At 43.5% G+C, this 17919-nt stretch overlaps 1 protein-coding gene across 5 annotated transcripts in view; it reads right to left on the reverse strand.

Annotated features, from left to right (window-relative positions):
• Positions 1 to 17919, reverse strand: part of tenm1 (teneurin transmembrane protein 1) — a 704577-nt gene that overhangs the window by 345514 nt on the left and 341144 nt on the right. For 3 of the 5 annotated variants that reach the window (XM_080187424.1, XM_080187426.1, XM_080187423.1), the window contains exons 4-5: positions 14862 to 14878; positions 9286 to 9296 (exon numbers count right to left, since the gene is read on the reverse strand). The exons of the other annotated variants lie outside the window; for them this stretch is intronic. In XM_080187424.1, the coding sequence (XP_080043550.1) occupies positions 9286 to 9296; positions 14862 to 14878 (28 nt within the window). The remainder of the gene's footprint in view (positions 1 to 9285; positions 9297 to 14861; positions 14879 to 17919) is intronic. 5 annotated transcript variants of the gene reach the window in all.

Genomic DNA, 17919 nt, shown 5'->3' on the forward strand with positions numbered 1-17919 from the left:
TATGTGTGGCTTAATTTTTTTTAGATTTGAAGGAGTCCAGGTTGTTTCAATGGAAGGAGGTAGAAGGAGTTCACTCTTGTGGACAATGGCAGAGCAGCTGTGTCAACAGTGGATAAGGGGCATATCCTCAGAAGTGTTAAGAATATCAGGTTGTAAACAATTATACTTTAAACTGCCTACTTGATCCCAAGATAGAATAGTTTGAATCTAAATCTAAGCAGCATTTCTACCTGAGTACAAGACCCATGTCACATTGCCACATTGTTTTGAGAAGGGAAGGGTTTCTAAGATATCCCTGCAACTCACAGATACTGCAAAGACCGCCAGGATCTGCGAGAAAGGGAACAGATAGAGAGTACAATTCTCCATGGTTCATTGAGCAAGGAATATGGGTGACAGCTCAAACTCTGATTGAAAAGACAAAAAAAAAGACAAAAAAGACAGTAGGACTAGGGAGCACAGCCTCAAGATAAAAGGGGGGCGGTTTAGAACGGAGTTGAGGAGGAACTTCTTCACTCAAAGGGTGGTGAATCTCTGGAATTCTCTGCCCGTTGAAGTGGTGGAGGCTGCCTCGCTAAACATTTTTAAGACGCGGGTTGATGGGTTTTTGATAAGAGAGGGGATTAAGGGTTATGGGGAGAGGACGGGAAAGTGGAACTAAGCAGCGACAGATCAGCCATGATCTTATTGAATGGCGGGACAGGCTCGAAGGGCTAGATGGCCTACTCCTGCTCCTATTTCTTATGTTCTTATGTTCTTATTAAAAGACCAAATTCATGAGGAGTTCAAATGAAGCTGGAAAATTTACCTTGCTGGAGGTGGTGGCAAAATCTCTAGGAAAACTCTCATCATGAAGGAGCGTTTTAGGGTTGAAAGTTTCCACATTGAAAAAGTAGCAAATAGAATAACTCTGATGAGGTGAGAAGTGATTGTCCAAAGTATTAGTGTGAAGTGGGATTTTAGTTTGTTTCTAATAAAAAGGGGAATTTTCAGAAATGGTTGAAAGTTTCAAGTTTTTAGGCGTCCAGATCACCAACAACCTGTTCTGGTCCCCCCATGCTGACACTACAGTTAAGAAAGCGCACCAACATCCCTACTTTCTCAGAAGACTAAGGAAATTTGGTCTCTCAGCTACAACTCTCATCAGCTTTTACAGATACATCATAGAAAGCATTCTTTCTGGATGTATCACAGTTTGGTATGGCTCCTGTTCTGCCCAAGACCACAAGAACCTATAAAAGGTTGTGAATGTCACCCAATCCATCACGCAAACTAACCTCCCACTGACTCTGTCTACACTTCCCACTGTCTCGGCAATGCAGCCAGCATAATTAAGGACCCCATGAACTCTGGACATTCTCTCTCCCACCTTCTTCAGTTGGGAAAAAGATACAGAAGTCTGATGTCACATACCAACCGACTCAAGAACAGCTTCTTCCCTGCTGCCATCAGACTTTTGAATGGACTTACCTTGCATTAAGTTGATCTTTCTCTACACCCTAACTATGACTGTAACACTACTTTCTGCACGCTCTTGTCTCCTTCTCTATAAATGGTAGACTTTGTCTGTAAAGCGCGTAAGAAATAATACTTCCACTGTAAATAATACATGTGGCAATAATAAATTAAATTAAATCAAATAATTTCGAGAATTTAAAGTGCAAGTTACCAAAACATATAGTCCTTTGTTAATGATGCTTTAAGTTTGTTTGTTACAGTAAGAGTCTTAAAACATCATCTCTTGTTGTGTCATCTTTTCAGTTCTTCACTGGAAATTGGAATTTTATTTTAAAAGTTATCAATCTTCATGGGGATCATATCGGATGAGAATCAGCAGTACATTCATAAGCATTTGAAATATTCCTGTGATTGATACAGGTGGGATGGTGATAGTAGGATCTAGGCAAACACTGGTTTGCTTATAACTACTTGCAATTTCCTACAGGTTAATAAATATGCAGATAATTACTAACACGATCTTCATCTACTCAGCGGCATGGCATCTCCAGCTGCTGCTCATTCAGTCATACTTTGGGACCTCTGGAAAATCTCTTCAGACTTTTGTCTGGGAAGAACTGTTCCAAGTTTGCTTCAGTGGGCAGCTGAGTCAATTGCATTTCTCTTTGGATCACAGCCACATATAGGGCAAGGTGGCAGATCTCTTTTACTGAAGGTCATCAGTGAACTTGTTGGATTTTTATGATGATTCAACAACCTCATGGTCATTTTTACTGATAGAAGCAATTTTTTATTGACAGGACGTTTAAAGCACATTAACTCCACAGTTGTAGCAGAATCCCTCACAAAATGAAGGACATATGAATAATTTTCTGTAAAATATATAATAATGTAAATGTAGATGGCCTTGTGGGATTGAAGTGGAGTCATTATTCATCAGCATATAGCAACTGCTTGGATTGATTTATTTCTTAGTATGATGAGAGTAGAATACATGATAGTTATCATGCAGCCCACTCATACATTTTCAAAGAATCTATAGCCATAGGGAATACTTGGATGGAACTTACAAAATTAATTAGAGAGCTCATTTACTGATCACTTCTATTTCAATGATTCTCTTCACACACTACCAATTATTTTTCCCTATATCTCAGATCCCCCACATCATACACCACTCCTCCACTGACAGATAACTTGTTCTTCTTCAAGTTGCTTTTATAGCCTGCAAGTATGAGAACAGATCACATCAGGCTCAGAAAGTTCAGAGAAAGAAAAAGTGAAGTTCTTCACAAGCCAATCATTAAGGTTTAAAATTGCACAATTTGTAGGGGACCATTGGTGTGTCATTCTGATTTAGGGGATTGGAATTTGTACTGTAAGTTAGAGGCACTGCTATGTGCAAATTCCCCTCCAAGCCATCCTGAGTTGGAACGTTATCGCCGTTCCTTCACTGTCGCTAGGTCAAAGTCCTGAATTTCCTTTCTAACAGCACTGTGGGTGTACCTACACAACATGGGCTGCAGCGGTTCAAAAAGGCAACTCACCACCACCTTCTCAAGGGCAATTGCGAACGGGCAATGAAATGCTAGCCTGGCTAGTGATGCCCACATCCTGTGAAAGAATTAAAAACAAACTACTGCTCTGAACTTTGTAGTAAATTCTGATCAAACAGAGGTCTGGCATCTGTGAGGTATGCAAATGAAAAGATAGTGAGGACAAAACTATTAATTCCAGAAACTTATTCCAGAACAGCATTTAGTTTCAGACAAGCCTCTGGGAAAAAAGGTGTATATTTATTAAACCAGGCATGGTTGCATTCAGAAGTTTTGACAATCAACAATATTTTTTGACCTACAGTGTGGGTGGGGGGTGGGTAAAGGGTGGTAAAAATCAGTATGCGCTGTGTCTGTTTCTGACACATGGGTGAAAAACATGCTAATAAAGCAGCAGGATGTCTGCACACAATCTGGGCTGGCATTGATCAGGTGGTTAAATTTGGGTTGTTGGCAAAAATAGCAGTCACTAGCAATCCATCAGAAATTAAAGGCTAAATGCCCTTTGAAGGACCCCATTGTGAAATCTGTTGAAAATTAGTGAGGCAGGTGTCAGGATACTGCAGTGGACACTATGGCTGTAATTCTATGGTATTTCTCTTAAAGAGTTAAAATTCCTGTCAAGTCAGAAGGAGAATCAATTTGAAATACTGAGCTGCTTGAAAAGGATTCTTCATACTGCCAATGTTTTCAAGCATAAATCCATTTCTTCCCACCTCCTGTGATAGAAATTCTTACCACAATGTTCACTGGGATCATTCACATTTCTGTCTTTCTGATGGAGATAGAACAGAAAGAGGAGGAAGAAATAAAAATTAAAGCACACAGTATAAGAGTACAGCAAATCACTAGACCAACTTTTACGATAAGTTCCATCTGCAGGCAACAGATCTTGACACTCTCTGAATGATATTTCATGAAGAAGTAAATAAATGAATGCTTACATTTGTATAGTTCCTTTCTCGACTACCAAACCTTCCAAAGCATTTTACAGTCAGTATAATCATTGTCGAAATGTAGTAAATGCAGTAGCTATTTAGCACATAATCTGCTCCCACAAGGAAACAACATAATGAATACTCTTGTTTTTCTTGGATGTTGATTGAGGGATGCATATTAGCTAGGACAAGTCCATTGTTCTTTTTCAAAATAATACCATTGGGACTTTCTCATCCATGCGAAAAGACAGATATGACCTCAGTTGAGTATCTCATCCAATGGACAGCACCTCCGACAGTGCAGCACTTTCTCAGTACTGCACCAGATTGTCAGCCTAGATTGCTGTGCTCAAGTCATGGAATGGATTTCAACTCAGAAATTTCTCAATTGAAAGCAAGCATGCTACCAACTGAGCCATGGCTTAAACAGGCAACGGTTTGGTAAGGAGGCAGAGAAAGAACTCATTCCCCCAACAAGGCCAATACGCAGGCGAGCACTATTTTATGTCAATTTCCTGCTCTCTCACAAGCAGGTAGTGGCACTGCAGGGTCTGTTTGAACATAAGGAGATTAAAAAGTAGGAGACCATACAGCACGTCGAGGCTGTTCTGCCATTCAATAACCTGATGGCAGATCTTGGGACTCACCTCCACTCTCCTGCCTGCTCCCTTTGATTCCCTGAGAGGCTAAAAATATGTCTATCTCAACCATGAGTATATTCAATGATGGGACATCCACCACCCTCTAAAGTAAAGAATTCCAAAGATTCTCAACACTTTGAGTGAAGAAGGTTTACTTCATCATTGAATCGTGGAATTCCTATAGAGCAAAAAGAGACCGTTTGGCCCATCGAGCCAGCACCAACAACAATCCCATCCAGGCTCGATCACCATAACCCCACGTATTTACCCTGCTATTCTCCATGACATTAAGGGGCAATTGAGCATGGCAAATCCACCTAACTCGCACATCTTTGAAATGTGGGAGGAAACCGGAGCACTCAGAGGAAACGCACACAGACATGGACAGAACGCGCAAACTCCACAGACACAATGACCCGAGGCCAAAATCGTACCCGGGTCTCTATCACTGTGAGGCGGCAATGCTAACCACTGTGTCATCGTGCCACCCTGGTCTAAATGGCCAAAACCAGCAGCCTCCCTGCCGTATTTAAACAAATAATCAAGGCTTGTTAACACTTAGCTTGCACCAGAATCCATGGATCTTCTTCTTGGGTTCGTTTGCAGTCTTGACAGCATCCACTAATGTGCATTTACTGGGACTGCTGGCCAATCCTGAGGGTGCGACTTCCTCCCCAGTGAATTCATACAGTTTTACAGATATTGAAGCTGCAGTCACAAAGATTTTCAATGTGCTGGCTTTTTCTTTGAGAGAATGACCTGCTGAGTCTCTGCTATTACAAAAGTAATAGATTTGTGTCAGATCTGTGTCAGATGTTCAAAAACAACTTGACACCAAGTCAAGTTTGTTTCACGTGCAAATGAATGAGTAGAAAATGAAACATTGCAAACTCTTTTATTCGCATATTCACTTATGAATGTGAAAATCAGAACAGATTCCTTTAATTGATCCGGAAGAATTATATCATTTGAGTACAAGACTATAATTATCAAGAATTCAAAATGACACCTACATTAACTCTGTCAAGTAAATTTAATGCATTGTCGAGATCATTTTATTGCAGTAACTAAGAGAACGCACAGGTTACTTCTAATATAAGAAAAAACAGGAAATACTGGAAACACTCAGCATTTTTGAAAAGAATAATTTTCCTGTCCTGCCCACCACGTGAATTGTGGTGGGCAGGGGGCAGACCATGCACAGGCCCTTAGACCTCGGATGGGATTTTCTGCTTTTGGGGCGAGCGCAGTCAGAAAATCCCACCCAGGGAGGGCGATTTTTGTGACAAACGGGTAGGATAGGCCAAGAGGCAAGAAATTAGGTTTGTGCCCGATTTCTCATCGCTCACGACATTGCCAGTCCAATTTTCGCCAGCGAAATCACCACACACCCAGGAAGAGTGCGAGGCTGATTTTAGTATTAGCAATCTGATTAACATGTCATTAAAGAGCCATGGGCAGTATGGCTGCAATTCTCCATTGTGGCTTGCAACTTTTCCGGCTGGTTGTGGTGGGAGATACGTGTCGTTGGTCTTGAACAAGGACTTGTGCATCTCCCTGAGCTGGCGAACAGTCGCTGGTCAGACCACACTGGAAGCCGGCAGGAAGGCAGTTAAGTAATTTAAGTCTTTTTTTAATATGTTTTAAATATGTTTATTATCATTATCCTTTCAGGTCCTGATTGAATTTCCCACGCCACCAGGAATACTTTATTCGGCGGGGTTCGGACTAGGTCCCCGCATTCAATGAACTAGTGGGAGACCCCGCTGGAATGAAGGTGGGGCAATCTGGGCCCCTCAGGGGGTCGGGCAGCAGGCAGTGGTGGCTTCTAGGCATGGGCACCCTGGAAATGCCAGCCTGTGTCCCTTGGCACTGCCCAAGGATCAAAGTATCCATGCCCAGGGGGCACCTTGGCACTACCCACCAGGCATTGTCAAGGGGCGAGGCTTATTGTGGGCGATTAGTGGGGGCTAGGGGTTCTGCTGCTACTCTGCAGACAGGACCGGTTTGGGGTGGAGGCAGGTGAGAGAGGTGAGTGTGTGCAGGTGAGAGAGGGAGTATGTAGGTGAGAGAGGTGAGTGTGTGCAGGTGAGAGAGGATCGCATGTGTTTGAGAAAGAGGTGTGTGCGAGAGAGAAAGATGTGAGTGTGTTTGTGTTTTTGTGTGTGTGAGATTGGGAGCAAGTGTCTGTGCATGTATATGCGTATGTGCGTGCGTGCTTGTGTGGGTGATATAAGAGGCCAGCTCTCCAGCAGCTCCTAATATGAACAAATTAAAAGAAGTAGCAACACTCCTCCCATTAAAAAATGACAACAAGAACGCCGGTATTATTTTGAATTTGTTGAATAAGGAAATGTTTTAATTTTAATAAATGTATACATTAAAGAAATAGAAAATACTTATAAATTTGTTTTTTTATATTTGCACTTATTGTGCAATAATTATTAATTTTCGTGATTAAGCTCTTCAACATAATAAAAATGTTTCTTTGATGTTATTAAAATTTATTAATGTGTCACAAGTAAGGCCTACATTAACACTGTAATAAAGTTACTGTGAAATTCCCCTAGTCACCACACTCCGCCACTTGTTTCAGGTCAATGCACCTAATCAGCACATCTTTCAGAAAGTGGGAGGAAACTGGAGCACTCAGTGGAAACCCATGCAGACATGGGGAGTATGCACAAACTCCACACAGACAGTGACTCAAGCCAGGAATCAAACTTGGGTCCCTGGCACTGTGAAGAAGCTGTGTGAACTACTGTGATACCGTGCCACCTTGAGGCTTTCCATGGCTAGAAAAGTTTGGAAATCTTGTTACGGGGTTTGAAAATGTTCAAGAAATCGCCCATCTTTCCTTTGTCTACTTCAATAATGTTCCATCATGTGAAACTGAAAGGCAGTCAATCTTCCAGAAAAAGATGTTTACATTTTGTTGGCAACACAGTAGTCCATCTGATTTAATATGTATCAGAGTGCTATCTTCCTAAGGCTTATTCTTCATTAATCGAAATATTGATGTCTATCTCTGTGTACTCTCTTCATACTACCCCTGGCCTAACAAAAGTGAAAGGAGAATTTAAAAAAAAACTTATGTGCAATTGAATCATATTTTTGTTTAATGAGATGCATCATGAAAAAGACAACATACTGTCACACTTCCTAAGGCCACATATCATATTAACCATTCAACTGTGTTTGGAGTTGGGCCTTCACTACAATAATATACTTCAGAACTCATCATTCTGCTGTTGCTACACTGGTAACCACATGTATGCTTTATTTATGATACACATTGTTGTGTTTATAGCTGAGCTGTCAACATTACTGAATTATTGGGAGTGAGATTTATGTTCAAATGAATGAAATGGGTCACATCTGTTTAAATGTAGAAAGGGATATTTATATTTAAGGTTGAAATACATCAAAATACTGTATGGTCTGTATACATGTAGTTAATTGAACAAGTCAAACAATTTAGACCATCAAGATTTTGTCTGATTAAGATTTATGTTCTTGAATCGGTCACGGATCGCTAGTCATTCCTTTGCCACGTAGGGCTGCTACGATTGTGAAAACTGGCCCAATCATTTTGGATGAATAAATGAATAAATGGAACCTCTTTTACCTCAGTGGCAGTCGGCTGCTTTTCTGTGTTTGGCCCCGGTGTCAGCTGTGGCTCAAATTCTGACTCACAAGTTTCTGAGTTCACATCTGCTCCAGGACTTGAAAACAAAATCCAGGCTAACACCCCATTGCAGTAGTGAGGGGGTGCTGCATTGCTGGAAGTGCAGTCTTTTGGTTGAGACATTAAACTGTGGTACTCTGTATCTGCTTGGGTGGATGTAAAAGATCTCATGATCTTTTCAAAGATGTATTTTGACGAAGAGCAGGTGAATCATTCCATGTCCTGGTCAATATTGGTCTCAACATCACAAAAACAAATTATCCACTTGTTATCATGGTGCTGTTTGTGGGAGCATGCTGTGCACATTTTGGCTGCTGCTTCTCTTGCATTACAACAGTGACGGCACTTCAGAAGTATTTAAGGTGTTTTGAGACATCCGATGGTCATGTAAAGTGCTATATAAATGCAATTCATTTTCTTTTTCAGTAAGCAAATATTCAAAACTGCCAATATTATTGTTCACCATGTCATTCTGTTGACACAATGGGACACGAAATGGTGTTGATACTTAATTGGTATTATAACTGAGACCAATCCTATCCATATTGAATATTACTCACACACATTCCCAGGACTAAGCCACTATTCACTCTGAATCAATTATGCATGTCTTAAACCCTCCAATCAAATTTCCAACCTCATCAAACTCACAAATAATATCCTATGTTATTGTGACAAAGGTAAACTGCCCCTCCTCAAACTACTTGATCTATCCGCAGCCTTTTCTATGGTTGAAACCATCCTCCTTCAAGGCCTCTCCATTGTTGTCCATGTGGGTGGGACAGCTTTCACTTTGTCCCATTCTTATTGATTTAGTCATAGCTGTTGCAGTGGCTTCTCTTGTTGCTCTTGTGCCCTTTTCGCTGGTGTTCCCCAAGGACCAATATCTCTTATTTTTAATCTGTCTCTCAACATGGTGGCACAGTGGTTAGCACTGTTGCATCACAGCACCTGGGACCGGGTTCACTTCAGGTCTCGGGTGACTGTCTGTGTGGGGTTTACACGCTCTCCCTGTCTGCTTGGGTGTCGTCTGGGTACTCCGATTTTTTCCTACAATCCAAACATGTGCGGGTTAGGTGGATTGACCATGCTAAATTACTCCTTAGTGTTAAGGGGATTAGCAATGTAAAAATGCGTCATTGCAGGAATAGGGCCCAGATGGGATTGTTATCGGTGCAGGCTTGATGGGCCATATGGCCTCTTTCTGCACTGCAGGAATTTTCTGATTCTTCTATGATTTAACATAATCTGAAAGCACGATGTTAGTTTTCACATGTATGCTGAGGACACCCAACTCTATCTCACCACCACATCCCTTAACTCATAGAATCATTGAAGCCCTATAGTGCAGAAGAAGGCCATTCTGCCCATCGAGTCTGCACTGACAACAACCCCACCCAGGCCCAATTCCCATAACTCCTTGTATTTATTCTGCTAATCGCCCTGACAGTAGGGGACAATTTAGCATGGTCAATCAATCTAACACACTGCTGCTAAATTTTCAGACTGTTTATACAACATTCAGTGCCAGATGAGCAGAAATTTCCCCCTGTTCAACTTTGGAAAGATTGAAGATATTATTTTTGGTTCCCTGTCCAATGCCCTGACTCGTCTCCCACATTCAACCATCTGCAAAGCTTGAGGTCATCTAAAACTCTACTGCCTAGGTCATAGCTTGCACCAAGTTCCACCCACCTTTCACCTATATGTTCACTGACCTACACTGACTCCTGTTCAAGCAACATCTTGATTTCAAAATTAAAGTTTTAAAGCTAAAGTTTCTTTATTAATGTCACAATTAGGCTTATATTAACACTGCAATGAAGTTACTGTGAAAATCCCTCAGTTGCCACACTCCGGCGCCTGTTTGGGCACATTGAATGAGAATTTAGCATGGCCAATGTGCCTAATCAGCACGTCTTTCAGACTTTGGGAGGAAACCAGAGAACCCAAAGGAAATCCATGCAGACATTGGGGCAAACGTGCAAACTCCACGTAGACAGTGGCCCAAGCTGGAAATTGAACCTGGGTCCCTGGCACTGTCAGGCAGCAGCATGAACTACTGTGCCCTGTCAGCCTTGGCTACTAATCCCTCCATGGCCTTATGCCTCCCCATCTTTGTTGTATCCTCCAATGCCACAATCTCCCAAGATCTGTGTACTTATCTAATTTTGGACCATTGTGCATTCCCCAGTGGGGGTTCGATCCACGCCCCAGTTGGGCGGCGCGATGATTCAAATACATTAGCATGCATTTAAATCAAATTTAATGAACCGTGTGCCCAACTTTATCACCAAACCTAACTTTACTGTCTTCGGATCCGTTCCGCATCCGCGCTGCTAACCACCTGCAGAATAAAAATCCGAAGCAGATTCCTGTTCTGCAGGGGAACCTCCGAAGCCCATCCTCCTCGAACACCATTCGCAGACCCCCTTCTAACTATCCCGGCAGACCCGCCCCCCTGCGATCAGACCCTCCCTGGGAGGCAGCCCTCCCCCCGCGATCAAACCCCCCTGAGAGGCAGCCCCGCACCACGGTCAGAACACCCCAGAGACAGGACCCCCACCCCTGCGATCAGAACACCCCCCCCAACGGTCAGACCCCGCTGGGAGGCAGCCCCCCCAGCGATAAAACAACCCCTGCCCCCCCACCGGGAGGCAGGTGCCCCCTCGGCAGACCACACCGCCAACCCACCTCGATGGCTGCTGTCCCTCCACCATCCTTCTGTCCTGCACTCGTTGATGTGGAGATGCCAGCGTTGGACTGGGGTGAACACAGTAAGAAGTCTCACAGCACCAGGTTAAAGTCTTGTTGGACTGGTGTTGTGAGAATTCTCACTGCACTCGTTGTACAGACTGCAGCTCCTTCCTGGCCTTCCGCTGGCATCTGCCAGAAGTGGGGGGTGGGGGGAACGGGCTTAGATGGATCTCTGGTTGGGGCTCAGATGGATCTGTTGTTGGGGAGGGGGGGGCGGTGGCTCAGATGGATCTCTGGTTGCGGAGGGGGGAGGGTGGTGAAGGTTCTCCCACGTCCATCCACCCCACATTCAGGAAGATGCTGCAGGCTGTCCAACAAGTGCAGTTAGAAGTCTCACAACACCAGTCCAACAGGACTTTAACCTGGTGCTGTGAGACTTCTTAATGTGTTCACCCCAGTCCAATGCCGGCATCTCCACATCAACGAGTGCAGGTCAGAAGGATGGCGGAAGAACAGCAGCAATCGAGGTAGGTTGCGGGTGTGCTCTGCTGAGGGGTGGCTGCCTCCCGGGGGTGACGGTGGCAGTCTGACTGTAGGGGGCGTATGATCGCGGTGGGGGGCCTGCCTCCCAGGGGGTCTGACTGGGGGGGAGGGGGGTGGGGGTGGCTGCCTCCCAGGGGGAGATGGATCGGGGTCGGGGGGACTGGGGGGAGGGCTGCCTCTCAGGAGGGGTCTGATTGGGTGGGGTATCTACCAGGAGGGCCTGCCTTCCAGGGGGGTATAATCACGGCTAATACTGCACATACTCCCCCCATTCCCACCACCCCCTCCCCGGCTCTCTCCTAGTTTTCTCTTCTGCGCCCGGGTGCACTGTTTCAGTTCTTTTTCAGCACTAAGCCCCGCCCACAGCGCAAATCGGACTGGAGACGGCAAAAAGCATATGGGTGCACTGGAACGGGGATGTTGGGCTTGGATCCGTTTTACATCTGGATCCGGCACTCAGCCTCTGAATGGTAAAATCTGGCCCAAAATCTCCTTATGTGTCTTGGTGTTGTGCCTCGCTCTATAATGTTCTTTTCAAGTGCCTTAATTGCACCATTTTGTTATGTTTAAGGTGATCTGTAAATACATGTTGTTGCTGATGCCAGCAAAATCTCTGACACGGCATCAGCCCTTGTCAGGCAAAATCATTCTTTTTTTTAGAAAGAAATTGTGATCCTAATTCTTAGCTTCACCCATGATGCAAAGGAAAGCAATAATGAACAGCGAAGGCTGGGGGGGGTTTGCAGGCATTATATCTTTTGTCACAAAAATGAACAAAACTTTTCTGTGAAGGTGGTCCTTTGGAATGTGTTTTCAGAAGATGTTTTTTCACTTTGAAGTGATGTACTGTAGTTCATACAAGCAAGCCAGATCCATTATGCTGCACATTTTTGTGAATAAAACCATCCTTGCATCAATACTCAGGCAATTCTTTGAAATGAGCTCCATTTCTAATCTATTGGAAAGGGGTGAATGCACTCCTGTTGAATTATGAAGCCATTGCAGGGTAGTGAAATGTAAATAGTCTTGCTGGGTTGCTATGGTTCAGTGCTTTTATGAAAAAATTCATTGTTTTCAAACAAAATCTGTATATTCCATCATGGACCACCGATCTGCTCAATATCGTTTTCCTCTGCTGCCTGTGGGTCTACGTTCATAGAATCATTGAATCTGTACAAAAAGAGGCCATTCAGCCCATTGAGACTGCACCAACAACAATTCCACCCAGGCCCTATTCCCATAACCCATCATATTTATTCTGCTAATCTCCCTGACACTAAGGGGCAATTTAGCATGGCCAATCTATCTAACCTGCACACCTTTGGGCTATGGGAGGAAACCAAAGCATCCGGAGGAAACCCATGCAGACATGGGGAGAATGTGCAAACTTCACACAGACAGTGACCCAAGGATGGAATCAAACCTTGGTCTCTGGCACTATGAGGCAGCAGTGCTAACCACCTTGCCGCCCATTCTTCCAGATCAATTTAATGTATGGACCAGGATTTTGACGGCAAACTATGAGTCCCAGAATTGGGGCCAAACGTGGGTCCCAAGCTCATGCAAACAGCAGAAGTGCAGCAGCAATTTTAGTGGCAATGACTGAATAAGAGGCCCATTAATGACCACAGCCTCTTTTTCCTCTTGCTAATCAAAGATCAGGAATTCTGCAATCTCGACAGTGCCATAATGGCTAACACGAGGGGACATAGCTTTAAATTGAGGGGTGATAATTATAGGACGGATGCCAGAGGTAGGTTCTTTACTCAGAGGGCAGTTAAGGGCGTGGAATGCCCTGCCTGCAGCAGTTGTGGACTCGCCAACTTTAAGGGCATTCAAATGGTCATTGGATAGGCATATGAATAACATTGGAATAGTTTAGGTTAGAGGGTCATTGGATTGGTTCCATTGGTTGGCGCAACATTGAGGACCGAAGGGCCTGTACTGCGCTGTAATGTTCTACGTTCTATAATAGAGATAACCACTAGAGGAGTGTGCCTCCGGATTGAGGTGCCCTTGAAGGGCTGGTAGAAAATCCATGATAATGCTGGCATCAGGGAGGCAGATGACTGAAGGAGCGAAACCTCCAGCAATGGTGTTTGGGCTATTGCTGTTTGTGGATCTCTCTGTGGGTCAAGGAACCTCTGTAAATGGAGGCACACCCTGGAAAGCTGCTGAGTACAGCTGGCGGATTCTTTCTATGGTGAAAGCCGTTCCGATGTGGATAGAATACGAGTAGTGCAGTAAAATGGCCATCAATATGTCAGTTAATTGGCTTCAATGCCTGCCTACCTCCAGTCACTGGCTAGCGGTGCTGCTAATGTTCCCATTGCTTGGAATATCCCCTTGTAATGAGAAGACATTGGGCTTCTATCCTGATGCCTTTTTGTGCTATTTAACCAAACCTCCCCACTCCAAAACACATCTTCAAAAAGCTGGTGATATTCAGGCCATGATTCAGGCCAATAATTCACATTGTACTTTGAGTGTTATTTAACTATTGTTTTACACAGTCTAATCAAATACAAACAATGACTTCCCCAAAAATTAAGGCAGTATGCCTTTCTGGTGGCACTGCCATCAACCATGGGTTTATCGGCAGCCCATATGACTCTGAATTGCAAGATTTCACGTTCAAAGTTCCAACCTAGGACTTGAACGCAAGAATTAAGACTGACACTCCAGTGCACTAATGGGGGAGCATTGCAATATCAGAGGTATTGTAGTTTGGATGAGATGTTGACCTCTATCAGTTTGAGTGGATGGAAATGATCCCATTGCACTGTTTGGTATCCTGGCCAAAATTAATCCCTCAAAAAAGAAATTATCTGGTCTTTATCATATTGTTGTTTGCAGGATTTCGCAGAACGCAAATTAGCTGCTGTAGTTCCTACAAGAGTGACTACACTTCAAAAACTACTTCACTGGTTGTAAAGTGTTTTGAGATGCCAGATGGTTATGCAAAGTAAATATTTCTTTGTAACAAAAACCTCTCAACATTTTTTGTGTTCAAATGAGACAAAGCATTATGTTTATTTCTACTATAATGCATGACATGAACATCAGAATGGAAAAGCTAGAAGGATGAAAATAGAATAAATAAGATTGTCACAAGACGCAATCCTAAATTGAATTAAATTTTTGGACAAGGGAGAAATATGCAACTTTGTGGTAAGTCATATTTTTATTTGCTTATTCACTTAAAAGGGACTAACACTGATTGAATCACAAGGATCACAAAGTTGAGATGTCATGGAGGTAGTGGTATAGTAGTCTTGTCACTGGACTAGTAATCCAGAGACCCAGAGAAATGCTCTGGGGACTAGGGTTTGAATCCCACCACAGCAGATGGTGGAACTATTGCCAATTGTTGTAAAAACCCATCTGGTTCAGTAATGTACTTTAGGAAAGGAAATCAACCATTCTTACTTGATCTGGGCAACATGTGACTCCAGATCCACAGCAACGACAGTTGACTCTTAAATGCCCTTCGAAATGGCCTAACAAGCCAATCAGTTCAAGGACAATTAGGGATGGGCAGCAAATGCTGGCCCAGCCAGCGACGCCCACATCCCATGACGGAATAAAAGAAAATATCGATGGCAGGAAGAGGATCAAAGAATAATAATTATGCAGAGTGATTGTCAAAGAAGGGTAGTGAAGGCAAATACTCCAGAATAATCCAAGCAACTGTTGAATGTTGTCAGGTATTCCTCTGGAAGAATGAGTTAGAGAAGCTGAATGCAAAGTAATTTGTTTGGGATGCTGGCCTTTTATTACCCATCCTGAGAAGGCAAGTTAAAAAAAAATAATTCTTGGAATATGTGCAGTATTAGCAAGGCCAGCATTTATTGCCCAGCCCGAGTTGCTCCTGAGATAGGCTTTCTTGAATGACTGTGGTGAAAGGGAGTCCAGTATTGTGATCCAGCAATGGTGAAGAAACAAAGATGTATGTCCAGCTTTGGATTCTGTGTAGCCTGAAGGGGGGAATTGGAGGTTATGGCTTTTCCAGGGATGGCACAGTGGCACTGCTGCCTCACAGCACCAAAGATCCGGGGTTCAATTCCTGGCTTGGGTCACTGTCTGTGTGGAGTCTGCATGTCCTCCCCATTTTTGCATGGGTTTCCTCCGGGTAGTCTGATTTCCTCCCACAGTCCAAAAGCTGTGTTGGTTCGGTACATTGGCCATGCTAATTCTCCCCAAGTGTACCCAAACAGGTGCCAGAGTGTGGCAACCAGGGCGATTTTCACAATAACTTCATTGCAGTGTTAATGTAAACCTACTTGTAACACTAATAAATTAACTTCAAACTTTTCTGGACAGCAGTGGAAACAGGTATGGGAAGTACTAGCAAACTGTTGGGATGAAGCACACTGCGCATAGATGATGGATAGAAGTGAGTGCTTGAGGTGCTGGACAGGGCTCGCGTTAAGCACACTCCTGACTTGTGCCGTGTTGGTGGAGTAGAGGCTTTGTTTACTCAGGTGGTAAGCCCCTTTTCATAAAATACCCAAGTGGGCAGTGCCAGGTTAGCACAGCCTCATTGGCACTGCCCTGCCCTTGACCGCCCAGGTCATCAATGACCTTTGAACCTCCCCCCCCATCCCCACCCCTGGCAAGGCCATCATGATTAGTCCCTATCGGAGGGGACCAGCTGTGATTCTGGCTTGTGAGAAGCCCAATCAGTGAGCAGATAAAATTCAATGAGCTCAGGTGATAGTTTCTGTACTCACGAATGACATGCAAATCATCAGCTTTGTGCATTGCTTGTGTGCAAAACCGATTCCGCCGGCAAAACAGGACCAGTACAATCGGGGAAGCCGAGAAACTGGGCACAAACCTAATTTTTCACCTCCCATCCAATGTTCCTTGCCTCACCCCGCTGAATGATGGTAGGGTGAGGTTGTAAGATCACGACCATCATCTTTATGTTCCCAGATTTGAAAAATTAAGTTAAAACTCCCAAGCAACCATGGTGTGATTTCAACCACGTTCCCTGGATGACTCATCCAGTATTACAACTAGCAGACTACCCACAGATGGCTTTCATCTTTATTTTGTGATTTTCATGACATGAAATATGGTCAGAAATAAACCTGATTTCCAATGAAAAAGAAATACATTTTCACGAAGATGATAAATAGTTAAATAGAACAAGGTTTTGTATTTTAGAGGTAGTACTAAATGGCTTCACATTTTTATACCTGATTTGATTACCCTTTTAGTGACAATTGGAGGCAGAAATGCTTTGCGCTCTGTGGGCCTTGTTGGGTATCAGGATCCATTTAGAAACACTGGAGACACAAGCAGGCCAATTCTTAGTTTAAAAACATAAAACATCAGTAAAGTGATGGTGAGAATAGGTGTTTTCACTTGCATTATCAAGGGCTATTTAGTTAAAAATTGTTAATTTTTTTAATTTGTGTCACAGTAGGCTCACATTAACATCGCAATGAAGTTACTGTGAAGATTCTCTAGTCGCCACACTTCAGCTCCTGTTTGGGTACACTGATGGAAAATTTACCATGGTCAGTGCACCTAACCAGCACGTCTTTTGGACTGTGGCACCATGACATTGTCAATGACTACTATTGTGCATTGTTTGGCAGAAAGGAAGCAACACTGGGGATGAAAGGAAAGGACTCTTCAATGTTGAGGTGAGGTGTTCAGAAATTCTTCACAATTGGGGTCCATGGTAGACAAAATTTAGGGATTATGTCATAGGAGGCCTTAACTTGCATTGTGAGGCTTTTGTGTTCCTGCTCCTCTAGACTCCAAAGGAAAGCCAAGAGAAGTAAATGGTCCTACCTTTTTAGATATTTTCTGACTCTGACTCCTTTTTCTGTTAGGTTGGTATACAGACAGCCTCCCTCTGTGAGCCTCTGGTTAAAATGACAATCAGATACCTGACATCATCAGAGCACAATCTGCATATTTAAAGAAGGACCCCAGCATTTGACTGTCATAGTCGCCTGTACAGAGGAGCAGGTTCAGTTCAAGTTGAAGTCAAAATTTATTTATTCGTGTTACAAGTAGGCTTACATTAACACTGCAGTTAAGTTACTGTGAAAAATCCTCAGTCGCCACACTCCAGTATCTGTTCAGATGTACTGAAGAAGATGTCAATGCATCCATCCAGCACATTCTTTGGACTGAGGGAGGAAACCAGTGGAAACACACGCAGAGAATGTGCAGAACTCTGTACAGACAGTGATCCAAGGTGGGGATCAAACCTGGGTTTCTGGCGCTGTGAGTTAGCAGTGCCACCCTAAAGTAAAACTGGAGAGATTGACATTGACTAGCTTTCATCAGATCTGGAACATCAATTCTGTTTTTCTCTTCAAAAGATGCTGCCTGACCTGCTGAGTATTTCTAGCATTCTCTGTTTTAATAAGCAT

Source organism: Carcharhinus amblyrhynchos, chromosome 4, assembly GCF_965287045.1.
Source record: "Carcharhinus amblyrhynchos chromosome 4, sCarAmb.v2.hapA, whole genome shotgun sequence".
Lineage (NCBI taxonomy): Eukaryota > Metazoa > Chordata > Chondrichthyes > Carcharhiniformes > Carcharhinidae > Carcharhinus > Carcharhinus amblyrhynchos.